The sequence below is a fragment of the Thunnus maccoyii genome, chromosome 18 (assembly GCF_910596095.1).
Source record: "Thunnus maccoyii chromosome 18, fThuMac1.1, whole genome shotgun sequence".
Classification (NCBI taxonomy): Eukaryota; Metazoa; Chordata; class Actinopteri; order Scombriformes; family Scombridae; genus Thunnus; species Thunnus maccoyii.
The window spans coordinates 1,784,251-1,806,972 of record NC_056550.1 but is presented as its reverse complement, the minus strand read 5'-3'; the positions used below and the strand labels follow the sequence as shown (position 1 = coordinate 1,806,972).

Here is a 22,722-nt window from a genome sequence, read left to right as displayed (position 1 = left end):
CAGTCTTTTCTGTTATCTGGAGAAACTCTGGACTGAACAGATTAACAGTCCCTATAATATTATACTGATATTATATAAGAAAAATATAAAGTCACTGTCTCTGTCATCTACAACGGAATGTATGTATGTCATTAAAACAGTATGATATCACTGTACAATGACTCTCTGTGTTGGGAGAGGGGAGTTACTCCTCACTTTGTCCTCATAAGAAAAGAGCATCCTCACCTGGACTTTATTCATTACATTATCCATCAAATCTATTATATTTCAGTATTTAAAACTAAGCTAATGGTTAGCATGAAAATTCATTCTTGGCCTTAAAAGTAGTAGTTTGAACAAAATAATCCCCTTAGGAGCTGTGCAAAAATTACTGGGGTGGGGAACGAGGCTGAATCCTTTAATTGATTTTATTTTTTTTAAATAAAAAAATACAAGGCCCTCTCCAGTGTTATTCTTATTTTTCTTTGGACCCTTCCCTTGACTTAGAAAAATACCTCAATACTATACACTACACTATGCCTCAGTTAGTTATTTTTGAACAGCAGCTGGGGGTAAACATGAGTTTGTCTGGAAACTGATAGATTTCAGTAGAAATTTTATACAACTTCTGTTAAACTGTGACAAGTAACACCTGCACACTTAATCCAAGTCACAAAATTTCATTGATGGTGTTTTCTAATAGCTTTACATCTACGTGATGTGCGTATAATTACTCTCCTTCAAACTGTGACAAGTTTCATGATATCAGTAGCTGAAATGGCCGACAGAAAGACAACCGATACAGCTCATTATTTTTAATTAGCTCCACCTTTTCAGTCTTGATACTGCCAGCTTTGCACATACCGCTGTGCCACACCACCGTGAAAACAGAGTCCTCTAACACCTCATATGATGACTAACAATCATCAATCTATACCCCTGAGCCTTGTAAGTATTTGAACAGCAGATGTGTACAACCTCAAACCTTTGCATCATGTTGCAATAATGTGATTAGAGCACAGAAACACAATGCCAGTGTATAACTGTTGAAATACTTAAAACTACTGGTAACAATTCACATTCCTTGGATTTATCAGAGCTTGCACAGAGATGCTGAGGGTTACAGGTTGTCTACACAGGAGGCATTTCTGTTTTTTAGTTGTCTGTCTCACATATGAACATATCATTTTTAATTTAATCAATACAGCTGTCTACACAGGCTGCTCACTGTTCACTTGCACTATATGCACATTTTAACACTTCAAGTCTATTTTCTTCCGTTTTACGCACGTAACTTGTGAGTATCCTGTGTTGATACAGACGGAGGACTGAAGGTGCTGCTGCTGCTCTGCTGATGTGACACTTTTGCAGCACAGCCTGGGTAAACATTTTGTTAGTCATGAGTAGTCAGAACAAGCAACTACTGTAAAATGTCTTCACCACATAAAAATTTAGTCAAGAAAAGCCTAGAAAAGTCCACTGAGTAGATGCACTTGTATTTAGGGATACCCGCAGGCAGCTATTGTCAAATTCCCTGTCTTTCTATCCTTTAAATGTTCTGTCAGTTCTGGTTAGGTAATACTGTGTCTCTGCAGAAAACCCATTCTGAGTTTCTCTCCTGTTCAACTGAAAACTACTGCAATACACATGTTGAATTGTTGATTAGACAATACATTGTCTAATGTACCTGAGGCCCCTCAGGAAGTATTTTTATCTTACCATATCAAGTGATCTTAAGAAGCAATAAACCTGCCTTGCTAAGAGTTTCCTCTTAAGACTATTTATGAGGCTGCTGAGAGGAACTTAGGAGCCTTCTCTACTATCCCAAACTTTACATCAATTTAGAAATTAGTTTGAGTTACAAAATACTTTCTGAATTACTCTAAAAGTGTTTTCAGACAGTGAACAATGTCTGCTGCCTGTCTGCCTCAATGTTCTGTATTTTGAATGGGTGGCAACATAGTGCAACTACCCCACCATGACTAGCTGCATCCTGCCAACGACCTCCAGGTTGCGACTATCCACTGCCTCTAATCTCATCATGTAGCTATACGGAACAGGTTATACCTCCAAATGGTGGAAAGTCTTATCAATATGATTAATATGTTTAGCTAACTAATATAATAAATATTGTTAATTGGCCCAGACCGGATGTTCAAACTTCAAAACCAATGTTTGTCCAGGACCAACTAACACTATCTACAACTACAATAACTAAACTAACTAGTGTAGAGGTTCAGTAAACTTAAACTAGTGAAATGAGTTCCTCTGTCTTTTACTTGGTGTGGTTTCTGTGGTTACCATGGCTAGCTGCAGGCTCAGATTGAAGAAAGATCAATCGTCACCTGCTCACACAGTCCTCCTGGCACTCATGTTCATATTAGAAATAAACAGAGGCAGCAGCAGCCACTCACTGTCTGAAAGTATCTTTAGATTTTGATTTCACATATTTATGTTTTTCTCTATGCTCTTCTCACTGGTTGGAAGTCACTGGCATGTCAGGTTATGATTTTATACTAATTTGCAGGTGTTTAACGATTGATTTTTAACGAAGGTGATGTCACGCACCCTCAAGCACCAATCAGGAATTAGAAACATTTTAAATCAAAATCTGATGACAGTTGTTGAGTTGTTGCAAGGACACTGTATATCAAATGTGATGAAACCACACCCTCACAGTCCTGATGAAGCAGAATAGCCAAGTTATTTTAGTGTTAAACTCTTAATAAATAATGACAAAGTAGAGTTTTTTCTTGAACTCGAACTTGTTGCTCATGTAGTCATGAATATTTAATGATTTAGAGAATGCTTAAGATTTCAAACCAAGTTTTCAGGGGCTTTAAGGCTGTGTTCAGGCTGACATCAGCACTTCATTCATTCATTTCAATGAGGCCACTGCATTGATACAGTGGGCCTCCTAAGGGCTCCATCCAAAACATGCTGGGACGTTAGGAGCCAAACAGTTAGACCCAGCTCAAAGCAATGTAATGCCATCCAGCAACTCACCATGTTGGCCAATCGAGTAAATGCAAGCACATATTGCTGGTAGATTACTTTGTAACATGAATGGAGTAATTCTACTTTCTTCGCAGTGCTTTGTCATCTGATAAGCCTTGGAACTCATGGATATATTACTCAAACTGACACTTTTTTCCAGACATCAAAGGTATTTCAGAAAGTTATGTGAACTTAATCCCATCTGAAAATGTGTTGATGGTAAAATGTTTTGATAGTTAGATTATGTGCAAAGTCAAGAAATTGGTTAGTCAAAAATTCTGAGTAAATTCATTGTACCATGAATTGCCTTGTTGTTGAGAGATGCTATACAAATGAACTTTGTCTTGTCTTGCCTGTATGTATGTTGTATAATCATTTCAGAGAGGGCAAACATTTACCTCATTCTCTTCTCCAGATTCTACAAATGAATATGATCTACCCGCAGGCTACCAGGTTTGAACCTGACTGTGTCAACAGGAAGTGCAGCATGAGGCAATACCATCCCCATCTGTGAGATGGATCTTTTCTTCTATTTCCTCTTCCTCGACTTCCCTTCATTTTCCTCAGAGGTCTGAGGACCTGCATCCTACATCATCAGTGCTCCTCTTCTTCTTCTCACAAGCATGATGAGTCTTTGCCTTGTCTGTCCTTTTCTTTTTGTACAGTCATCCCTCTTCTTTCTCATTCTAGTAACCCACTCCAAGGACTTTCTTCATGTGCTCGTACACCACATAGGAGATGCTGACAGCAGGAATGACTTTGAGAAAGTTGGGGGTGATACCACGATACAGGCCCGGTACGCCTTCATGGGAAATGATGTATTTGAACTGGCCCACCATGGTCAGCTTGGGTTTACCCTCAGTGATGGCTAATAGAGGAGGAAGGATGAAGGTCACAGAAGCTCATATAAGAAGCAGGTTCATTGTTGGATTATTGTTTACTGAATGTACAGCATATCTCACCTTGTGCCTGCATGCGCGTCCGAATGAGAGCGAGGGGATAGGATGCCAGCTGGCCGCAGGTGCTGGAGATGGTACCACAGCCTAGCAGGACCAAAACACCTGGATCTGCTGAATCTACACAGTACCTCTGGAGCCAGGCATTCTTCAGAGTCTGAAAGGATGAGCAGTGAGAAAGAATTGAGAAAATAATAAAAGAAAATAATAATAATAATAAAAGGGAGACGATTGGAGAAAAGGAGGATTATAAGAGGGAAGATGAAAAAAAGAGAAGGGGGAAAGAGAGTAAATAAATTAGTTTATCTCAAAAATATGAACATTTATTTCATTGTTGTCCAAAAACTGTAAAAAAAAAACAAAAACCCACATCATTGAGTCACTGACTGTTCCTTCATTACCATGAACACACTCACACTGTTTATTTTGAGTCAATCCCACACACAGCGTCCTGCTGCCAGAAATACTCCCTCGAACACCAAATGTGGATTCATCCACCACTAAAAATTGTCTCAACAAATGCTCCACTTCCTCCTGTTTGAGTAACATTTGTTAAAAACTACAGTGGCCAGCTCCTGGCCTTTGGTCTTTGGCCTACAAATTCCAGACCCATTTGGTGGCCTTTCCACACATGTACACACACCTCATACACAGCCAAGTCGATGCCAGCATAGGGGATTATGCCCAGTGTATTTGGCAGGTAGCCCCTGTAGAAAGCCCGGACTCCCTCCGTCTTCAGGATCTGTCTGGCACAATCAGCCATACCTGAGTATTGCCCTGTCTTCCTTAATGTAAGACGAGTCTTCAGCACCTACCCAACAGAGAGGAACAGAAAACGTGAGAGGAGGGAACACAATAAAAACATGGTTAAAAGAGTGACAAGCAAGATGTTATTCTTCAATTGGACAAAGGAGATAAAACTAGTCGTTGCATTATTTCAGGGTACAGAAATTGCATCAAGTCGACATTTTCCAGCCATCCATTTTCTGCTGCTTATTGGGGTCCAGGCCACAGTGGCAGCAGGCTAGGTAAAGTAGTCCAGACATTCTTTAACTTTGCCATGTCCACCTGCGTCTTCTAGGAAATCTAGAGGAGTTTGGAGATGAGAAGGGGTATGTAATCCCACCAGTATGTTCTGGGTTTACCCCAGGGACTTCTCACTTCTCCAAGATGGACATGCCCAGAAAACCTCCAGATGGAGGCAGATGGCTGAATCACCTCAACTCAACGCTGGGTTCTATGAGCTCCTTCCAGATGTCCAGGCTCCTCACCCTGTCACCAGGGGTCAGCCCAGACACCCTGCAAAAAGACTCATTTTTGTATCTGCTTTCTCATTCTTTTGGTCAGTACCCAGAGCTGAAGACCATGGGTGAGGGCTGGAACATAGATCCACTGGTAATTTTAGAACTCTGCCTTCTGCTACCAATCCCATTTGTTTTTACCTCAATCCTTTTATTTTCTAGTGTTGATCCTTATGTTGGATGCTGCAGAGAAAGGTGAAGTGAGTTGGGGGAAGTCTTGTATGTTCAGTTTTGTTGTAACTTCTCTACAGCATAACAGCACTTAAGATTTTACAACATGTGGATGCACCTGTGGTGTCTAGTTTGTACAGTATGCTTTATCTTCTTTTGATTCAGTGTCAGAGTAATTCAAAGACTCAGGATAGGGTTTACTGAAGGTTCACTAGTCAATGAGTCTTATAGCTGAAGAATTACATTTGTGCTTCTACCTTCTCACACATAAGGCACTTGTTTTCAATGTGCTTGTTTCAACCAGAAATTGATTTGCATGAGTTTAACACTGAATACAATAAAAAGTGTGTTTAGCTCATGAAACGGTTGCAAGAAATGTGCGAGTTTGCCTTTCAGCCCCATCTTAGTTCATCTTGCGATTAAAGATGTACATAATAGAAATAATATAAAGAGAAAAGAACCAGATAAAGGAAACATGAAAGAAACCAATCAACGACAAGGAATGACTGAGGAATCAACATTAATTTCAAACTGACTGACCTCCATGGGGTAGATGATGGTCTGGGCAGTGGCTCCTGCCAGTGAGCCAGCAATGAACCTCTCTTGTACCCTTAAACTGCCCCCCTCTTTACTGCCTCGGATCAGCCACTTGATCTACAGTAAGAGAAGAGAATAAGGAACAGGAAGGGGAGCCATGGAAGAAGCTTGTTAGAGGGCCACAGAGGTGTGATAGTGATACGATGCAACATGAGAGAAAGTGCAGAGACATACACAGAAAAATACAATGGGCCTCATGCATGAATGTTTTCCTATTTTCTCTTATATATTGTATAGCAATAAGAGGAAAATAAGAAAATCCTACATGGGATTCAACAAACTCCCTTAACTGCCTGAACTCATAAATCACGACTGTCAGTCTGATGAATGTCACCTGTTCATGAGGAGGTGCTTGTTAGTGAGATGTGATCATTAGCATAATCAACGCCCCTAAAATGTCCATATAAGGCTCCATGTTCCTCTCCGTTTGTGGGAGAGTTTCATTCACAAAAAGTTCCTGAAGAGTGAAAAGACAGCACAGCTTCAAGTCCTGCTTTCAGACACCAGAAAACAAACATTTAGGAGTGACAGTAGGAAACCCGAAACAATTAGTAAATATGAATCCAGCTAACGTCATCAGAGCAGTTCTGCACTGTGACAGAAATAAAGAGGGAATGCTTTGACATGAAGTTAGATGCTAAAAACATCTTTCTAAAGCACTCCGTGATGTCATGTGACAGTCACAGAAATATGAGAGGAGAACATTATAGTCTACAGGTGATGTTACACTTTCAGCTGCAACACAACATGATACTGGACACAGACCTGCAGTGACACAGAGGCAGCAGCTGTCACAATGAGAGAAGTTTCTGAGCTACTACTGAAATGTAGAAGTTGAATATCCCAATAAAAATCATAAAATCTACAAACCTTTTAAATAAATTGGCAGCCATGATGATAAAAATGAAACAGAAATACAATATAAACAGAATATTTGCATTAAGTTTGTTTTACTTATAAATTAATTTTTTTGTTAATTTCCGTATCATATCTAAACTCCACATTAATTCAGATTAGGACATTATCATTGTAAGTCAAACAAGTGTTTTTCCCCTGTGAGGAAAGGCAGATATGATCTATTCATTACACCTTCAACAGGTCCGGAACACTCATAAATTTCGTTTGTAGTATGAGAAAATTGATGAATGCCACAAATGTTGAAATCAATCGTATGTGCATTTTAAGAACAAATCTTTTTGTATGAGTGCTTCTTGAGGCCCATTGTTTACAAAAACCTGTCAGACAGTGAGTTTGTTTATCTCTGTGTGTTATCTGTGTCATTTTAAATGTGTTGTGTGAAAATATACAACACATCTAAAATGATGCAGAGTCCTTTAATTTTATCTGACACAGGGGAACCATTGGGTTGACTTAGCAGGCTACCAGACAGATTTTCACTTTGTCACTGATTAATTAGAGTGCACTGACCTGTTCATAGGCCATGAACTTAATGGCAGATTCAGGGGCAATCTTGAGGACATTGATGCCATTTCCCCTCCAGAGTGAGAAGACACCTCCCTCCTTGACCATCCCCCTCAGCCCTGACCACAGATTATTCCCCTGAGATGTAGAGCCATGTACCTTGACACACAAACAATGCCAGGTCAGTTGTCTTTTTATAACCTGTGCTAAGTTGGAAATGTTGCTGTAGGCTTGATGGCAAGACTCTGTGGTAAGACAAAGATGGTGGGTAGTGTGTACATCCAACCTCAGTCAGGTACAGGTGCAGGACAAAAAACAGAATACAGAGGAAAGGAGATGTTGTTTGCATACTGAAATTTGCAAGCTACCAAAATATTTATTTATACAACAATATTTGTCCAATTTAACACCGTTGCACAAAGTGCATCAATTAAAATTTTGGGAGCTTACAAATTTCAGTGTTTTTAAAACCTTTTTTCGCTAACTAACTAGTTTCACTAACTGTTTCAACCCAAACAATTGAGAGTAGTGAGAGTGAATGAAATTAGTAAAGTTGCAGGTCAGAAAACTAAAACAGTGAGCTAAAAGACATAAACTCTGTAAAGCTGAGAGGAACTGCAGAGTTGGGTGATAATTGTCTGTTGGTTCATCACAATGAGTGACCCCTTTCATAAGCAGGTAGTCTCGTTATCCACCATTTATATAAGAATACTGATAATAGTCGCTTTAACACTCTTCAAGTTCAATTAAACCACACTTAAAGTAAAATAATTCTAGTGTGGAGACACATTGGTATTTATCTTTTCAGAAAATGAGTAGTAGGTTTTCAGATGCTGCTGATCAATGCCAGTCACTCCTGTAAGTGAAATGGCTGCTTTCTAAACAGGCAGAGCCAACCTTGCTCTGTGTTTTTGCTGGGAATGCTCCAACCACCCACCTGAACTACCCACCATGTACTTTATGAACAGTGCAACATTTGAAGGACAGCATGAGCTTCAGACTCTAGACTGACATAACATTACATTAACTAACAGTTGATATACAACTGTTCCAGCTGTTATTTAAATGTCCAGCAGTACTATTTTTCACGATTAGAATCAGAAACAGGTTTATTGCCAAATGGGTTTTCACATACAAAGAATTAGCTTTGGTCTGATGATGCAACATAGTGCGAGGACAAAAAAAAGCCAAGTACTGGAAAGTACAAAAAACATAAGTGACAAATTAACAATAGAAAATACGAAAAAGTGTTATAAGAATAACTATGATATGTGTTTTTTAAAAATAATAGATCTGTGCAGTTTTGTGCAGGAATGTGCACACTATTGTCAGGGAATGTGCAAAAGTTCATACTATGCAGTATAAAGATATGTGCAATACAGAATATGTGCAAGATGTAATGCTAATGTAATGCTAATGTAATATATAAGTCACATTTCATTGTGCTTCAGCATGCTGTTTGTCAGTTTTACAAAGGAATTAGATACCGGGAAGAAACTCTGAAGGAAGGCAAGAAAAATAGAATTTACTGCTAGTCTGTTGCCATTAATCTGTATTTCTGTTTATTTTGTCAGAGATAAGATAAAGCTAAAAAATAGTGATTTAACCAGTATCTCAGTGCAGAGTTCGCCAATTTACAGATTTATGATCCACATTTTTGTGGACACGTGTCCAAAACTAAAATGTGTTCCCTTCAGATACTTAAAGCAATTTGGGGTTCAGTGTCTTGCTCAATGAGACTTTGACATGTAGTGAGAATTAGTTGGGTAAAGGACCACCAACCCACTCTAACACCGGAGCTACAGAATGGATGGTTTGACCTAGGTGGGCCCTAGGAACGTAAAGTTGGTCAGAACTGTCTGTGAAAAGAGACAAAAATTCTAAAAGCTCCTTTGGCCATTGTGTATGCACTTTGAGGCAGTCCCTAACTTCACATAATTTTTCGAGTTGCTATCAAGTCACACAAGATTCTCAAAGGTATGGGAAAAAAGCTTAAAACATTTGCAACATTAGTCAAACTTTATCCTGCACTGTCCAACAAATCTGATGAAACTGATGAAAGGTTAGGATGAACCTTGCTTATTGTCTGAATATTAAACTTAAAACTATCAACACCTGTGAATTTTTAGCTTACAGCCTATTTGTTTATATATTGGCACATGTCAACTGTGATGAAATATTAGTGATCAATATGAAATATATGATAAATATTAGTGCAAAATTCAGTGTGTTGGCACATTGTTTTATACAATTTACAATATATAACTTACATTACAATGCTTGAAAAGTTCCTTCATCGTTCATCTTCTAGTCTGTGTATTTGTGGGAGTGAAACTGAAATGACACACCTGTAGGAAGACTTTGAGGCGGTCCAGAGGAGCGGTCCCTGTCCGGGACACTGCCCCTGCCATCGCTCCAGCAACCAGCTGCCGCCACACCAGACCTGACCGCCGCTCCCGCTCTGAGAACTCATCTGGCACCGTCAGATGTTCCCCAATGTCAAACATCTTGCAACAACATTAGAAATTAAAGGGCCAATCAGTATTTGACCCTTAATCTGCTTTATTGTGAAATTATGCAAGTTTCTTTGAAGAAAAATACCACAGTATACAGATTTGCTTCATCTTCTTTACCACCACCTGCCATATGTACCAAATGACTACACAATCTACATCTTTCTTTACAATTAAAGGTATGGATGAACACACCAACTAGCTATGTACTGTTTAACCACTGTCTTCTCCTGTTTTGTTTTGCTATACTACGTATGTATTGCTCCTGTTCCCAGAGGTGTAATGAATGTAAATACTGTCAGGATGTTATCACTGTTATTATTATTAACTGGAACATTACTATATGATGACTCACATGGGAGTGTTTCCAGTGGTGGACAATCTCCTCCATGTTGTGGAGAGGATTGAACAGGAAGTGATCTCGCCATTCACTCCAGTCAATGGTCATAGTACCATCCCTGTCCATACTGGGAGAGAGTTACAGCAGAAAATCAGAACACATATAGTGCCATCAACAGATCATTTACAGCTTCCAGTTTCATGCTTTAAAACACTGTCAATACTTAATCTCTCACATAAATAAACAGAAACCTCCCAACCAGTCAGTCAGACAATGTCTGTAATCAGAATATCAGGTACTAGAAGGTTAGAAAACAAAGTTATTTTGGACAACAATGACAAAGTTGGTTGGTCAGTTTGCCATCCAACAATGGTCAAAAGCAAGGTATCCTGACTACTGCTGGATAAATTGACATCTGCATGAAAAAATACTCGGAATTCTTCTTCTGTAACATGTCATCAGTTAAAAATCATATTTATAAGCAATTCTCATAAAATTAGGGAGAAGTCATGAAGTATCAAACTGATAAAACAATGTTAAGTAAGTTTCTTCAGCTGTAAAAGACAGCTCGTCCTCACAAGAAAAACGACAGTACGGGTCTAAAATTCAGCCAGAAAAAAGGCCTATAGTTACGTTTACGCCATCTAGCGGCCGTAGTAATTATGACGTAGGATGTGACGTAGTTCAAATGACGGCAATATAAGGTGACTTCTTTATTAGGTAGAGGTGGGTTGGGAGAGGCAAAAAGGCAAAAAGTGGACTTTGCCGCAGGAGGCCGCTGTTCGCTTCCCATTTCCAACCAACAAGTGTGATGTTTCCAACTGCCAGTCGGAACATTTTTTCAGAAATCGTAACAACATGGTGTTTGCTGTTGCCATGACAACAAGGGTTGCATAACTTTAGGGAAGTACTAACCACGTTTCAAATGATAACTTTAACCCAAACCATGATCTTTCCCTATCCCTAAGCAAGTATTGTTTGTGCCTAAACCTAACCAGCCTAACCTTAACCACAGAGTCGCCACATCATAAAACATCATCATTTTTTAACAGTGATTGGTAACGGTTTTGGAAAGCGACATATTACACTTCTATGGGTTGTTCTGAAAATGCTACAATGGGTCGTTCTGGAGTGCAGGAATAATCGACCTGTGTAAATGTGGTCATTTAATTATGAGGATGTGTTGGTTAAAGAGGGTCTCAAGGACCCCAAACAGAATGGTTAAGTAAAGTTCCTGCCATCAGGAGTGAACTGTGGGACACCTGAAACATTCTCCTTTCCTCTTAGAAGAGCACATTTGCTTTTTTTGTTGTTGTTACTTTCTGTCTTATATTCTGCTATCTCTCTCGCCCTCTCTCTCAAATTCAAATTCAAATAGGCTTCATTGGCTTGACAGATCAGAAACCTATATTGCCAAAGCAGCACAGAAAATTATAAACATTGACAGATGATTAATAATTATACAATAATATGCAAATATAAACAATAATGTTAAATACAATATAATAAAAGGCATTTTACATCACACAGAAACATTTACTACAGAGCTTGTTTCTCTCAGATTATGACTTAATATATTTTGCAGCTATTATTGCACATTGACTTTTCTCCCCACATAGATAGGACAGTTTCTGAAGATCAGGAAGGTGGGTAAATTCAGGATATATATGATTTATTTTTTCAAAGAAAACTTCTATCAAATCCTTATATTTGTCACAGTGTAATAGGAAGTGAGATTCTGTCTCAACTTCTCCTTTATGACAAAGTGAACACAGCCTGGCCTCCCTGGGGAGCCCTGGGTACAGATCTGGTGCCCTGGCTTCTGCCTGTGACAGCCTGTTTCTATGGCCAGGCTGTGTCCACTCAGTCTGTACATTGTCAGCGTTTTTCTCAGTTTTCTATCAGTCACGGTGGTCAGGCATTCTGCCACCATGTACTCTCTGTTTAGGGTCAAATACAATTCTAATTTACTTTGTGATATGGTGGTTTCGTTCCAATATTTGATATAATTTTCTTTTCGTTTTGAGATGATTTGGTTGGGCCAGATTGTTTTTAGTGTGTGTGGGCAGAGCTTCAGCAGCGGCTGGCAGAGGGGACTCTGATCTTTGTTCAACTGGTGGCACTGAAGGGCGTTGTACTGGTAGGACTGGGGGTCGCTAGATTGGAAGTGTTTATAAAATTTGATGGCTCGCTTCTGAATTTTAATTATTATTGAGTATTGACCAAGTTCTGCCCTGCATGCATTATTGGCTGTGTGTCTTCAATTTTGTTTTCAAATCATTCATAGTAATGGGGAAATCTAGGGGGTTCTGGTTGTCTTTGAATATCAATTCCATATTTGGTAGTTTTTTGAGTATTTGTTTGGTTTCTAAGTCAGTTCCTGGTGGTTTTGGCCCAAATAAGGTGTGAAAATGTTGAGTCCATATGTCTCCGTCTTGTATGAGCAGCTCCTCAGGCTCAGATTGACAGACAGAGTTCCACTGGTCCCAGAAGGAGTTCGACTCTATACTCTCTTCAAGTAGACACAGCTGTTTCTCAGTATGCTTTATCTTTTTGGTTCTGATTGTATTTTTATATGTTGGAAGTGCTTCACAATGCTGAAGACTTAAATAATTATTTGTAGGATCTCTGTGTTTCAGGTTAGATAATTTTCTAAATTGTTTTCTCAGGTTTTGACATTCTTTGTCAAACCAGTGGTTCTTTTTTGTTGTTTTTCTTTTATTTGTACGTAGTTTCAATTTAGCTTTATTTGCTGTTTTCTTGAAGATGTCATTTATATTTTGGACAGCCTCACATATGCCTTCAGTAGTGGGAGGTTAGGGGTATTCTATAAACTCTTGTAGTAATAATTGGTATTGCTCAGTGCTGTCTGGGGCCCATCTGTATATCCTGGGTATGTTGAACAGCTTGCTGGGTTTTGTGTGTGTGATATAGTTGTGTTTGAGGAAGAGGGTGATTTGGTTGTGATCTGATAAAGGGGTTTGGTGTTTGACTGTGAATGCAGTGAAAGAGATGGGGTCCATGTCTGTGATCATATAATCTACAGTGCTGTTGCCATAAGTTGAACAATAAGTGAACCTTCCCAAAGAGTCCTCTCTTACCCGACCGTTGACCATATACAGACTGAGGCTTCTGCACAGTCGTACCAGCTCCCTCCCATTACTGTTCATCACGGTGTCAAAGTTGGTTCTAGGAGGCAGATGTAGGTGAATAGTAGGAGCTTGCTGGGTGATAAAACTGTCTCCTTGACTACTGGTGACTTCAGGTTGTGCACCAGTCCGGGCGTTAAAATCACCACAGATTATTATATTTCCCTGTCCCTGGTAATGACATATCTGTGACTCAAGGCAGGGAAACAAGTCATCAGAGATGTAAGGGGACTCACAGCACATAGATACATATCTTTCTGTGTAGGGATAAGATCCCTTTTTATTTTCAGCCAAATATAGTTTTTTTTTTATTTTGAGAATTTGAACTGAATTGTGTAAATTTGACTTGTACCATATAATGAGTCCTCCTGAGTCTCTGCCTTGACTTAGATAATTTCTGGGAAGCGGCAATAATCTCTCTGTAGTTGGGAGGGCAGTGTGTGGGTACATCACCTCTACATCATGTTTCTGATAGGATTATGATGTCATTATTAATTATAGGTTTTGCTCTTCAGACCAAAGACTGAGGAGTAAAGACCATGGATATTCCAATAGCTTATTTTAAAAGAACTCATTAAAATTCTCAACAGAAGATGAAATAAAATAAAACAAACACAGAAATAACTTTTACGCAGGTGACCTTGAAGAACCTATTAGAGTGAAATATATTCATATTCATTACATTAATTATCTAATGCATGAAATATTTTCTTATTAAATTAGTATTTGTTTAATTTGAAAAATGGTGAATTGTAAAATAGTAAGAGATTTTTTTTTAAATAAATAAATATGTGAAAAAAAGAAAAATTGAGATTGAGCCACACTATGTTAATATAAGAATCTCTCTCTCTCTCTCTCTCTCTCTTACAGACACACACACACACACACACAATGTACCTCTGCAGTATTTTGGAGGCCTGCTCCATGGTGACCTCCACTCCAAGCTTGTGCAGTGAGTGTTGGATCTCCCCCACATCAATTCGACCTATAAAACAGAACAGAATGTGTTTTACTCGTTATAAGCAGTGGCCTTTATTCAGTCCATAGAAAGATGATAATCAGTGTATTCAGTGTAAGTAGCAAGAAGTGGCAGAGAACTAGTGTGTGTGTGTGTGTGTGTGTGTGTGTGTGTGTGTGTGTGTGTGTGTACACGTGTATTATGTGGATGTTTGTTATGCCCACACCATCATTGTTGCGGTCAAGGTTGTGGAACATGAGCCACAGTCTCTTCTCATGAGCACGCAGGTACTGGGAGAACTCCTGGAAGTCCAGCAAACCATCATGGTTGATGTCACTCTCCAGGACTATCTGTGGGTGCAGAGGGAGACTATCAGTCATTCAGCAGGGAGTAGAGGGGTAAAGATTAAATGAAGTGGGTAGAGATAGTGCCGAGGGCGTGTTGCTAATGGAGACAGCACGGAAGTAACAGGGGTCAGGGGGTGTAGAGAGTGCAACACAAGTGCGGAGAGAGCAGGACAGGATGTAAGGCACTGTGCTCTCTGTGACAGTCAATATGTAAACAACAGCTTACCTGACTCCAAACATAATTTCTCCTCTCTTGATTAGGACAGAGAGAGAAAAAGAGAGAAAAAGAATGCAAGATCCGCTCTTCTACACAGAAGGGTGGGAAAACAAACACACTTAACTTTTTCTGGTTTCTGCTCCTTATTTACAGCTTTCTGTAAAGCTTTCTTATTTACAGCTTTCTGTAAGTAAGAAATTAAAAAAAAAAAAAGTATTTTTGTATTCTATATTGTTATTATCTCCTCTTTCTCTCATTGCCTGTCTTTCTGTAATTTTTCTTTTTTGTATAATGTACTGGGACATTATACAACGTGCACCCAAAATAAGCATACTTACTTACATATACTGTATATATATATATATATATATATATATATATATATATATATATATGTATACACACATATGTGTGTGTGTGTGTGTGTGTGTGTGTGTATGTATCCCCAAAATTATTGGTACCCTTTTATTAAAATAATACACCGTTCACCCTGAACAGTGTTGAAATTAACAGATATTTTATTATAAATGCATGTCTATGTTTGGTTTGCAGTGGAATAAAACAAAAAAGTTGTGAAAATAACTGAATTCATGCTTATTCTACAAAGACATTCTAAAATAGCCTGGACAAAATTATTGGTACCCTTTAGAAGTTGAAAGAAATAATTGATATGTAGTGATACTTTAAGCAGACTATTGTGTTTTAATTAGTATCACAGCTGTTTTCAATCTTATAATCACTCATGCAGCCAGTTTAAAAGGAGAAAATTACTCACTACACTACTCACAACATGGAAAACAGACAGAAAACTAGAGAGTGGTCTGAAGACATCAGAAAAAAGGTAATGGCCAAACATGGTCAACGTTAAGGTTACAAGACCATCTTCAACGAGCTTGATGTTCCTGTGACCACTGTGGCCAATATTATTAAGACGTTTAAGGCCCATGGAACTGTAGCCAACATCTCTGGACGTGGTTGATCAAAGTTCAAGGTACAATAGTTTCAAGTTGCACCATCTGTCACTGTCTGAATGAAAATGGGCTCCATGGTAGAAGACCCAGGAAAACCCCAAAAAAGCCAGACTGGACTTTTCCAAAATGCATGTTGACAAGCCACAGTCCTTCTGGGAGAATGTGCTTTGGACAGATGAAACAAAATTAGAGCCTTTTGGTAAATCACACCAACCTTATGTTTACAGAAGAAAAAATGAAGCTTTCAAAGAAAAGAACATCATGCCCACTGTGAAACATGGAGGAGGCTCAGTGATGTTTTGGGGTTGCTTTGCTGCCTCAGGCACTGGGTGCCACTGTGCAGGGCTCAGTGAAATCAGAAGACTATCAAGGCATTTTGGAGTAAAACATACAGCCCAGTGTCAGAAAGCTATGTCTTAGTTGCAGGTCATGGGTCTTCCAGCAGGATAATGACCCCAAACATACATCAAAAAGCACCCAAGAGTGGATGAGAAGAAAACGTTGGACCATTCTGAAGCCTGCTATGAGTCCTGATCTGAATCCCATTGACCATCTGTGGAAAGAGCTGAAGAGCTTTTGTGAAAGCTGGTGAAAGTTGAGCACACAAGTTATTAGGTTTTGTTGCAGATCCTGAAATTTTGTAAAGGATTACCGAACATTGTGAAATAGACATTTTTGAAAAAGTATATCCCATAATTATGTAGTGTTATGTTTTAATTATCACATTCCTGTGCATTTCTTGTTTTCAGTTCATTAAAATTCTGTCACATGTATTATATCATTTGTGCCTGTAATCAACACATTTTAATATATTTTAAGGGACCTCTTGAGCTTCTCAACTCTCAGATGTATGAAAATGTTCTGTGGTTGGAGCTCAGTGCTGGGAAATACTAAGCACCTTTGAACATAAGAGCCCTCAAAAGGAATGCTTTTGGCTAATTATCTGTATGCCACTCTGTATGTGTTTGTGCTTGTAAACTTGTGAGAACCAGCAGAGTTTTAGACCTTGTTAGTGAGGACATTCTCGTAAAGTGAATTAAGTTTAGCTGGTGCTCACTTTTTCATGGTGTCCATGTAAAATCAGCCTTTTATGACTGTAATATTCATTAACAAGTCAGAATAACAGGAGTTTTTCCCAGTCTCCCAGTTCTGCTTTCATTTCTGCTATAAGAGGCATCCTCATAACCATTCAAATAACTGTCTGCTTTGGAATATGCAGATATAAGTAGATCATAGAAAGGATGTGACAGCCAGACTGACAAATCAGTTGTCAGCCAAGGTCAGCAGTGTTAGGTTTGAGTTACACTTAGACTGTTAAAATATTTATCCACAAAGGGTTAGATTCCTCTGCAAACTGGGGCAGGTTGTCTTAATATGGTGTTATAACCAGGCCACACAAATTAGTATTTGACCTGTAAGAGATTGATTAATGACATGAAATGACAGTCTCACCCAAAGGACTTGACTACACTGTTTTATGGTACTATTACTATTTAAAGGCAGTAAAATGGTTTATCTTCTGTAGTCTGTAGAAGGGTCCTAAACATTGTTTCAAATACCATAGTACAGATGATATTAAATAGTGCTGTATGTACTGATTTTTGGGTGCATTTTGGCTAATAACATGATATATAAGATAAGAATGATATATGATTATTATTAATCAGAAAGTAAAGTTCATTGCTATATTGTATCAGCAGGTAATGATACTTTTGCCCAATGTCAGGGTCCTGGTATTGTGCATGCTGGCTCACTTTCACACTGTCATGGCTTACTGGGTCACTTGAATGGAACGGAGGTGTTGTTAATGTTATTAGTAACACCTGTGCTTTTCCTACTATGACAAGTTAAAATGGCTGCTGTGAAGAAGGTCTTCTGGGATACATCTCAAAACTTTTTTGACTTTTCAAAACAATGTCAGAGCTTTGCCCTAAAAATGTATATTTACTAAGTCTTTTTTTAAGTAAAAATTGTTTGACTCACTAAACCAAAATTATGAGATAAGTCAAAATTATAAGAGATATAAAGTCACAATTTTGACTTTGTACCTCATAATTTTGATTTACCATGAGTATTTTAATTTTTATCTTCCTAATATTTTTTTCCCTGACAGAAATGGGCTTCCATACAGTGTGCACTGAGGCAACATCTCAGCCACTCTGTGGAGACAAACTGAAAACTTCAAGCCATGTTTTGAAAAACTGAAACTTGGTTTGAAAGCTTGAAGAATTGAAAAACTGTAATTGAACTTTTTTTTCCTTCAGTCTCTGTACAAAAATCCTGTGGCAGTTAGTGGCTGCCATGGTTGTAATGGAGAAAACAATCATGTAACCCCACACACTGCTTTCAGAACCCATACTTTATTGAACAGCACTGAGGGGATGTATTGAAAAAGTCTTTTAATGTAATTAGGAAGGTTCAGTGAGTGAAGAGTGGATTTTTGTGTTTCCTTTCCTATATGTCTTTTAGCCTAGGAACACAGGAGCATTCTTTATGAAAAGAAAGCAGATTTTGCCATCCTCAAACTCCTTGCTCCAGGCTTTCACAACTCACACCTCCCACATTCCCGACTGACTGATTCCTGTCCATCCCCTCTTAACAAACAGATTTGGATTTGATAATATTATACGCATATGCTTTGTATTATTGATACAGAACCAGCTAAACATCTCTTCATTCAGCACATTCATACAAAAGATGAATATATTTACAAAAAAAGATTTATTAATAAAACTTATGATTAAGCAAGAAATCAGTTTTTAATGTTTGGAAGAAATTCCTAAAAATGAATGAAGACCAAACATGCAAATTACTTCTAAAGGTTCTTGCTAAATAATAGCTATGTTCATATTGTAATATCATAAAAAGATAATGGTCGTGTCTGTCTCTATGATCCCAAGACAAACTTTAACTTTTTAGGTCTTATGTTGCCTGTCTGTGATTCTACGTCAAGATTTTATTGAGCGATGACCATTGCAAATGGACAGATTCCACAAATGATACGAGTCAAAACACTAGCTGCCTTTAAATTGAACTTGCTGTATGTTTTTCAAATGGAAAGCAGAGATTTGGCATTCAGGTAGTTAAACTTGTGAGAACATTGTTGCTAAGCATCCAACAACAAAGATGATGTCATCTTGCTCTATTTAGGAACTGTTTACAATTTGTACCACTTTAATGAGCAACCAACTGAAGTTGGCATTTTAAAAATGGCAGAGTTGTTAATATGGACTCTCCAGGCAACAAGCAACTTCATTAGATGGTAGCTAACTTGCCAAGAGCACATGGTCCTCCCTTTGGTGGAGAGAAAATTCAAAGAAATTGTTTGGCCAGTATTTATTCAATTTTTTAGATCATATTTAAACCATGTGTGTAAAGCTTTCTTAAATTCAAGAAACCTTAAACACAGTACTGTAAAATTTAAATCTAACAGCCAGACTGCAACATCATGCAGTACATTTTACCGTAAAACATACTGCACATAGAAGACAAATAACTGTTATTTCTTTTCAGTGTAGGATACTTCAGTGACACAAAAAGCCAAACTTTCGCCACTAGGGAGATATAATCTGATATGAGGCTAATGAACATATGGAATAGATTAAAAAGCCAGGGGCCCCTCCCCTCTCTCATCCTTCATACAGTATTTAGGCTACAAAGAGTAGCCTAGGCCACTGGTTCTCAGACTTTTTCACATCAAGGACCCCTAAACTCACAGAAATTAGACCACAGACCCTCATTTGATAAGATTTTGTCTCAGGGTCCCCTATCTGATAGGATTTTTGCTTTTAGATGTTTTATTACAGACAGTGTATGAAACCCATGACCAAAATAGTTATGCATTCAGTCATTGTGTTATTTATGGATGGAATTATAGTGAAAATAAATGATTCCCCATTTTGCTGGGGACCCCCCTGGAATTCCCTCAAGGACCCCTGGGGGTCCCCACACCCCACTTTGAGAACCACTGGCTTAGGCTGCAGGTTAAATTGAGATGAATGGATTTAATGGATATTTAGTTTTATAGTGTTCTGCAACATTTCCACTTCTTGCATTTATGAAAAAATAATGATAGTTTATATGTTTCCATAGTTATAGTTCAGTATTCATTTGCCACTTCATCCCTGCATGTCTCTTTACTGTTATGCCAATAAAGCAGATTTGAATGGGACAGAGTAGGCTTGAGGTTGTGTAGAAGCAAGTGCTGTGTGCATGTGCACCTTTCCCAGTAACAGCCACTGGCTCCTGGGATAAGTACAGCGGTCGTTGCCTCACCTCCTCTGCCTCTCCCTGGTGTAAACCACGAGCTGCCAGCCCGGTCCTCAGTTCACTGATGTCCACCCTGCCATCTTTATTCAGGTCCAGCTGCTCGAACAGCTCCGCATATCTTTTCTCTCTATCGGGGTCCAGAGACCTTCCGCTCTCTCCGTTTTCCTCGTTTCCTCCGCGGCGAGTCTGGGCGCAGAACCGCTCCTTGTCTTCGCCCATGTGAAAGAGGGAACGCCGGTTTTTGCTACTGGTCGACTGTTTATTTCACAGCCGAGCATAACACTGTCAGAACCGTAATGAGTGCGAGGTTTGTTCTTGTCTCCAGAGCGGACCGCTAGCCTACCTCACACCATAACGGGAGCACAGCTAAATGGAAGAAATATTCTACTGAGAAACGTCCCTCCCGGATAGATGGATGGATGGATGGATGGAAGTGGTTTAGACGAGCTCACGTGAGATTAATCCCCGTGTCAGTTACATACTGTGTCACATCGGCACGCGTAAATCCATAAACTCAGTCAGATGAATTAAAGTTTCCGTCACAGGAGGAGCTCGCGCATGAAGCAGCCCAGCGCAGTTTTACCGCAGCGTATATCTGTGTGCGCGCGAAGAGCCTAATATTACCGCTACCAGTTTATACCGGGGTCGTTGTATTTTAAGCTATCTGAAATGTCAAAAATCTCAAATCAACACCAAGAGGAAATGACAAAAATACTAATACCTCCACATATTAATCCATCCTCTCTGACGCCGCGCGGCTCTACTGCATCACTCGATGCGTATGGGATCTTCAGCGCGCGCGCGCTCACAGCAATTCGCACGCGACAATCCAGCTCAGGGATGACGATGAAGAAGAGGTCTAATGCTGAGTTTAAAGAATGTAGCCTAACAATGGAGACGTGAAATTTAATTGTTTGACCCAATCAATTAGCATCTACAGTAATTGTGAGTTGAGGAGTGAGTCCAGAAATCCAATGTCAATCAAAAATGTCAAAAAACGTTATTGAGCCAATAATATTTTTACATTTTTATTTTTATTTTTTTGTGAATTTGTGGGTTTAAGCAACCTGAGGAGAATTTACATTCTACAATTAAAAGATCACACAAATGGTTGTTATGTTAAATAAATAAGCCTAAATTAAATATGAAAAATCCAAGTGATTAAGAGAGAGAGACCTTCCTATTTGATTTCTTTTTGATAAAAGTAGATGTTTAGTTTTAAATTAAAATTGAATTTTCTCCCACCATTGATGCCTCAATAATAATCCAAGAACAAAATATATATAACAATGTATGAAAGAGGTTATTCTGCAAATGAGCACTTACTTTTAACATTATGTACATTTTGCTTACTTCTGTACTTTTACTTTAGTACACTTTTGTATGCAGGACCTTTGTAATGGACTTTTTTAAAAACTATAACAGTAAAAGTAATATACACAGTACATAGTAGTGCATACATCACCATAGTATAGTAAATGGCTCCGACCAGTACTTTGTGACAGATCTGAATACTTTATGCACCACAGATGTTGAGGTTGGTGCTCCTGTAGATCACAGTATGGAGTCAAAGTAAAATGAACCATCGATAGCTTATTGGCTATTAATAGCAGTAATAATGGGGATTGTGCACTGTGACGCGCAGCACAGGACAGTGAAGTGCTTAGTCAGCACCCACAGGATAGGACAGACAGAGAGAGAGAGAGGGAGAGAGATTAAAACGGTCAGTGTTTCACACAGATCTTTATTGAAGTATCATGGACTTCAGTTAAATATTTAGCTGACACACTTAACTAGAGATGACATACTAAGATTAAATTCCAGAGCGTTCACTAAGGGGTAGGGGGTCTTCATGTGAGTCAGCTCATTGGCTTTTGTCCAACTCATTTCTGTGCTACCATAAAATTGCCAAGAAATGTACTTATTGTTCTGTGAGTGCAAACTCATAGTATGCAAAAGTTCTCATGCAGTTCAGAAATGTAATGCGAACTGATTTAATTTCCTGCCTTCACTGTGTGGGCAAAACAACCTGGGCTCTCAGACCATGTAATTATATTCATCACTGTGTGCCCTGTTGCACATGTTACTATAGCCAACAGTGATGTCAGGGTGTGTACACCTCTATATCACTTCAGCAAGGTGAGAACTTCAACCACTGGACAGCAAATATACATTAAGATACTTTTTATAGTCAAGTATCAGTCCCCTTCCAAGTGACTGAAGTGCAGTTCATTCAGTGAGTGTGTTTCTATGCCCATATATGGACTATTATATGGTTAACTGTGTGGTGATGGTGCTTGTACAACCTACTGGGTTATACCCAGGATGGTTCAATGGTGCCTAGGTTAATGTGCAGAATGACCACAACGTTCCCAGTTTGTGTCCAGCTGGGAAGCAAAATAATGATATAATAAGTCAAAACTTTAACATTCTATGTCAAAAAATAATAAGTCTAACTTCTAATGAACCATCAGTATCCTAATGGTTAAGATGCATACCACATAATCACAATTCATTTGCAGCTGGGGACCTTTG

The 22,722-nt window shown here is 38.8% G+C and overlaps 1 protein-coding gene across 1 annotated transcript; it reads right to left on the bottom strand.

Moving 5' to 3' along the window:
• Positions 1 to 2,514: 2,514 nt before the first annotated feature.
• LOC121883358 (calcium-binding mitochondrial carrier protein SCaMC-3-like) lies at positions 2,515 to 21,125 on the bottom strand. Its single transcript, XM_042391553.1, has 10 exons — positions 20,194 to 21,125; positions 14,610 to 14,733; positions 14,323 to 14,410; positions 10,292 to 10,403; positions 9,772 to 9,930; positions 7,430 to 7,582; positions 5,945 to 6,058; positions 4,576 to 4,743; positions 3,939 to 4,089; positions 2,515 to 3,844 (listed from the first exon to the last, which is right to left on the bottom strand). Exons 1-10 carry the CDS (start codon positions 20,404 to 20,406, stop codon positions 3,663 to 3,665), a joined length of 1,464 nt encoding a protein of 487 aa, XP_042247487.1. The 5' UTR covers positions 20,407 to 21,125; the 3' UTR covers positions 2,515 to 3,662.
• Positions 21,126 to 22,722: the final 1,597 nt, after the last annotated feature.

Bases quoted from the DNA above. Each gene is read 5' to 3' on its own strand.
- LOC121883358 (XM_042391553.1), bottom strand. From the start codon at position 20,406: ATGGGCGAAGACAAGGAGCGGTTCTGCGCCCAGACTCGCCGCGGAGGA. The intron at 14,734-20,193 runs GTGAGGCAACGA...CTGCACCCACAG, and splicing joins ACCAGGGAGAGGCAGAGGAG to ATAGTCCTGGAGAGTGACAT. The intron at 9,931-10,291 runs GTGAGTCATCAT...TGTTGTTGCAAG, and splicing joins ACCACTGGAAACACTCCCAT to ATGTTTGACATTGGGGAACA.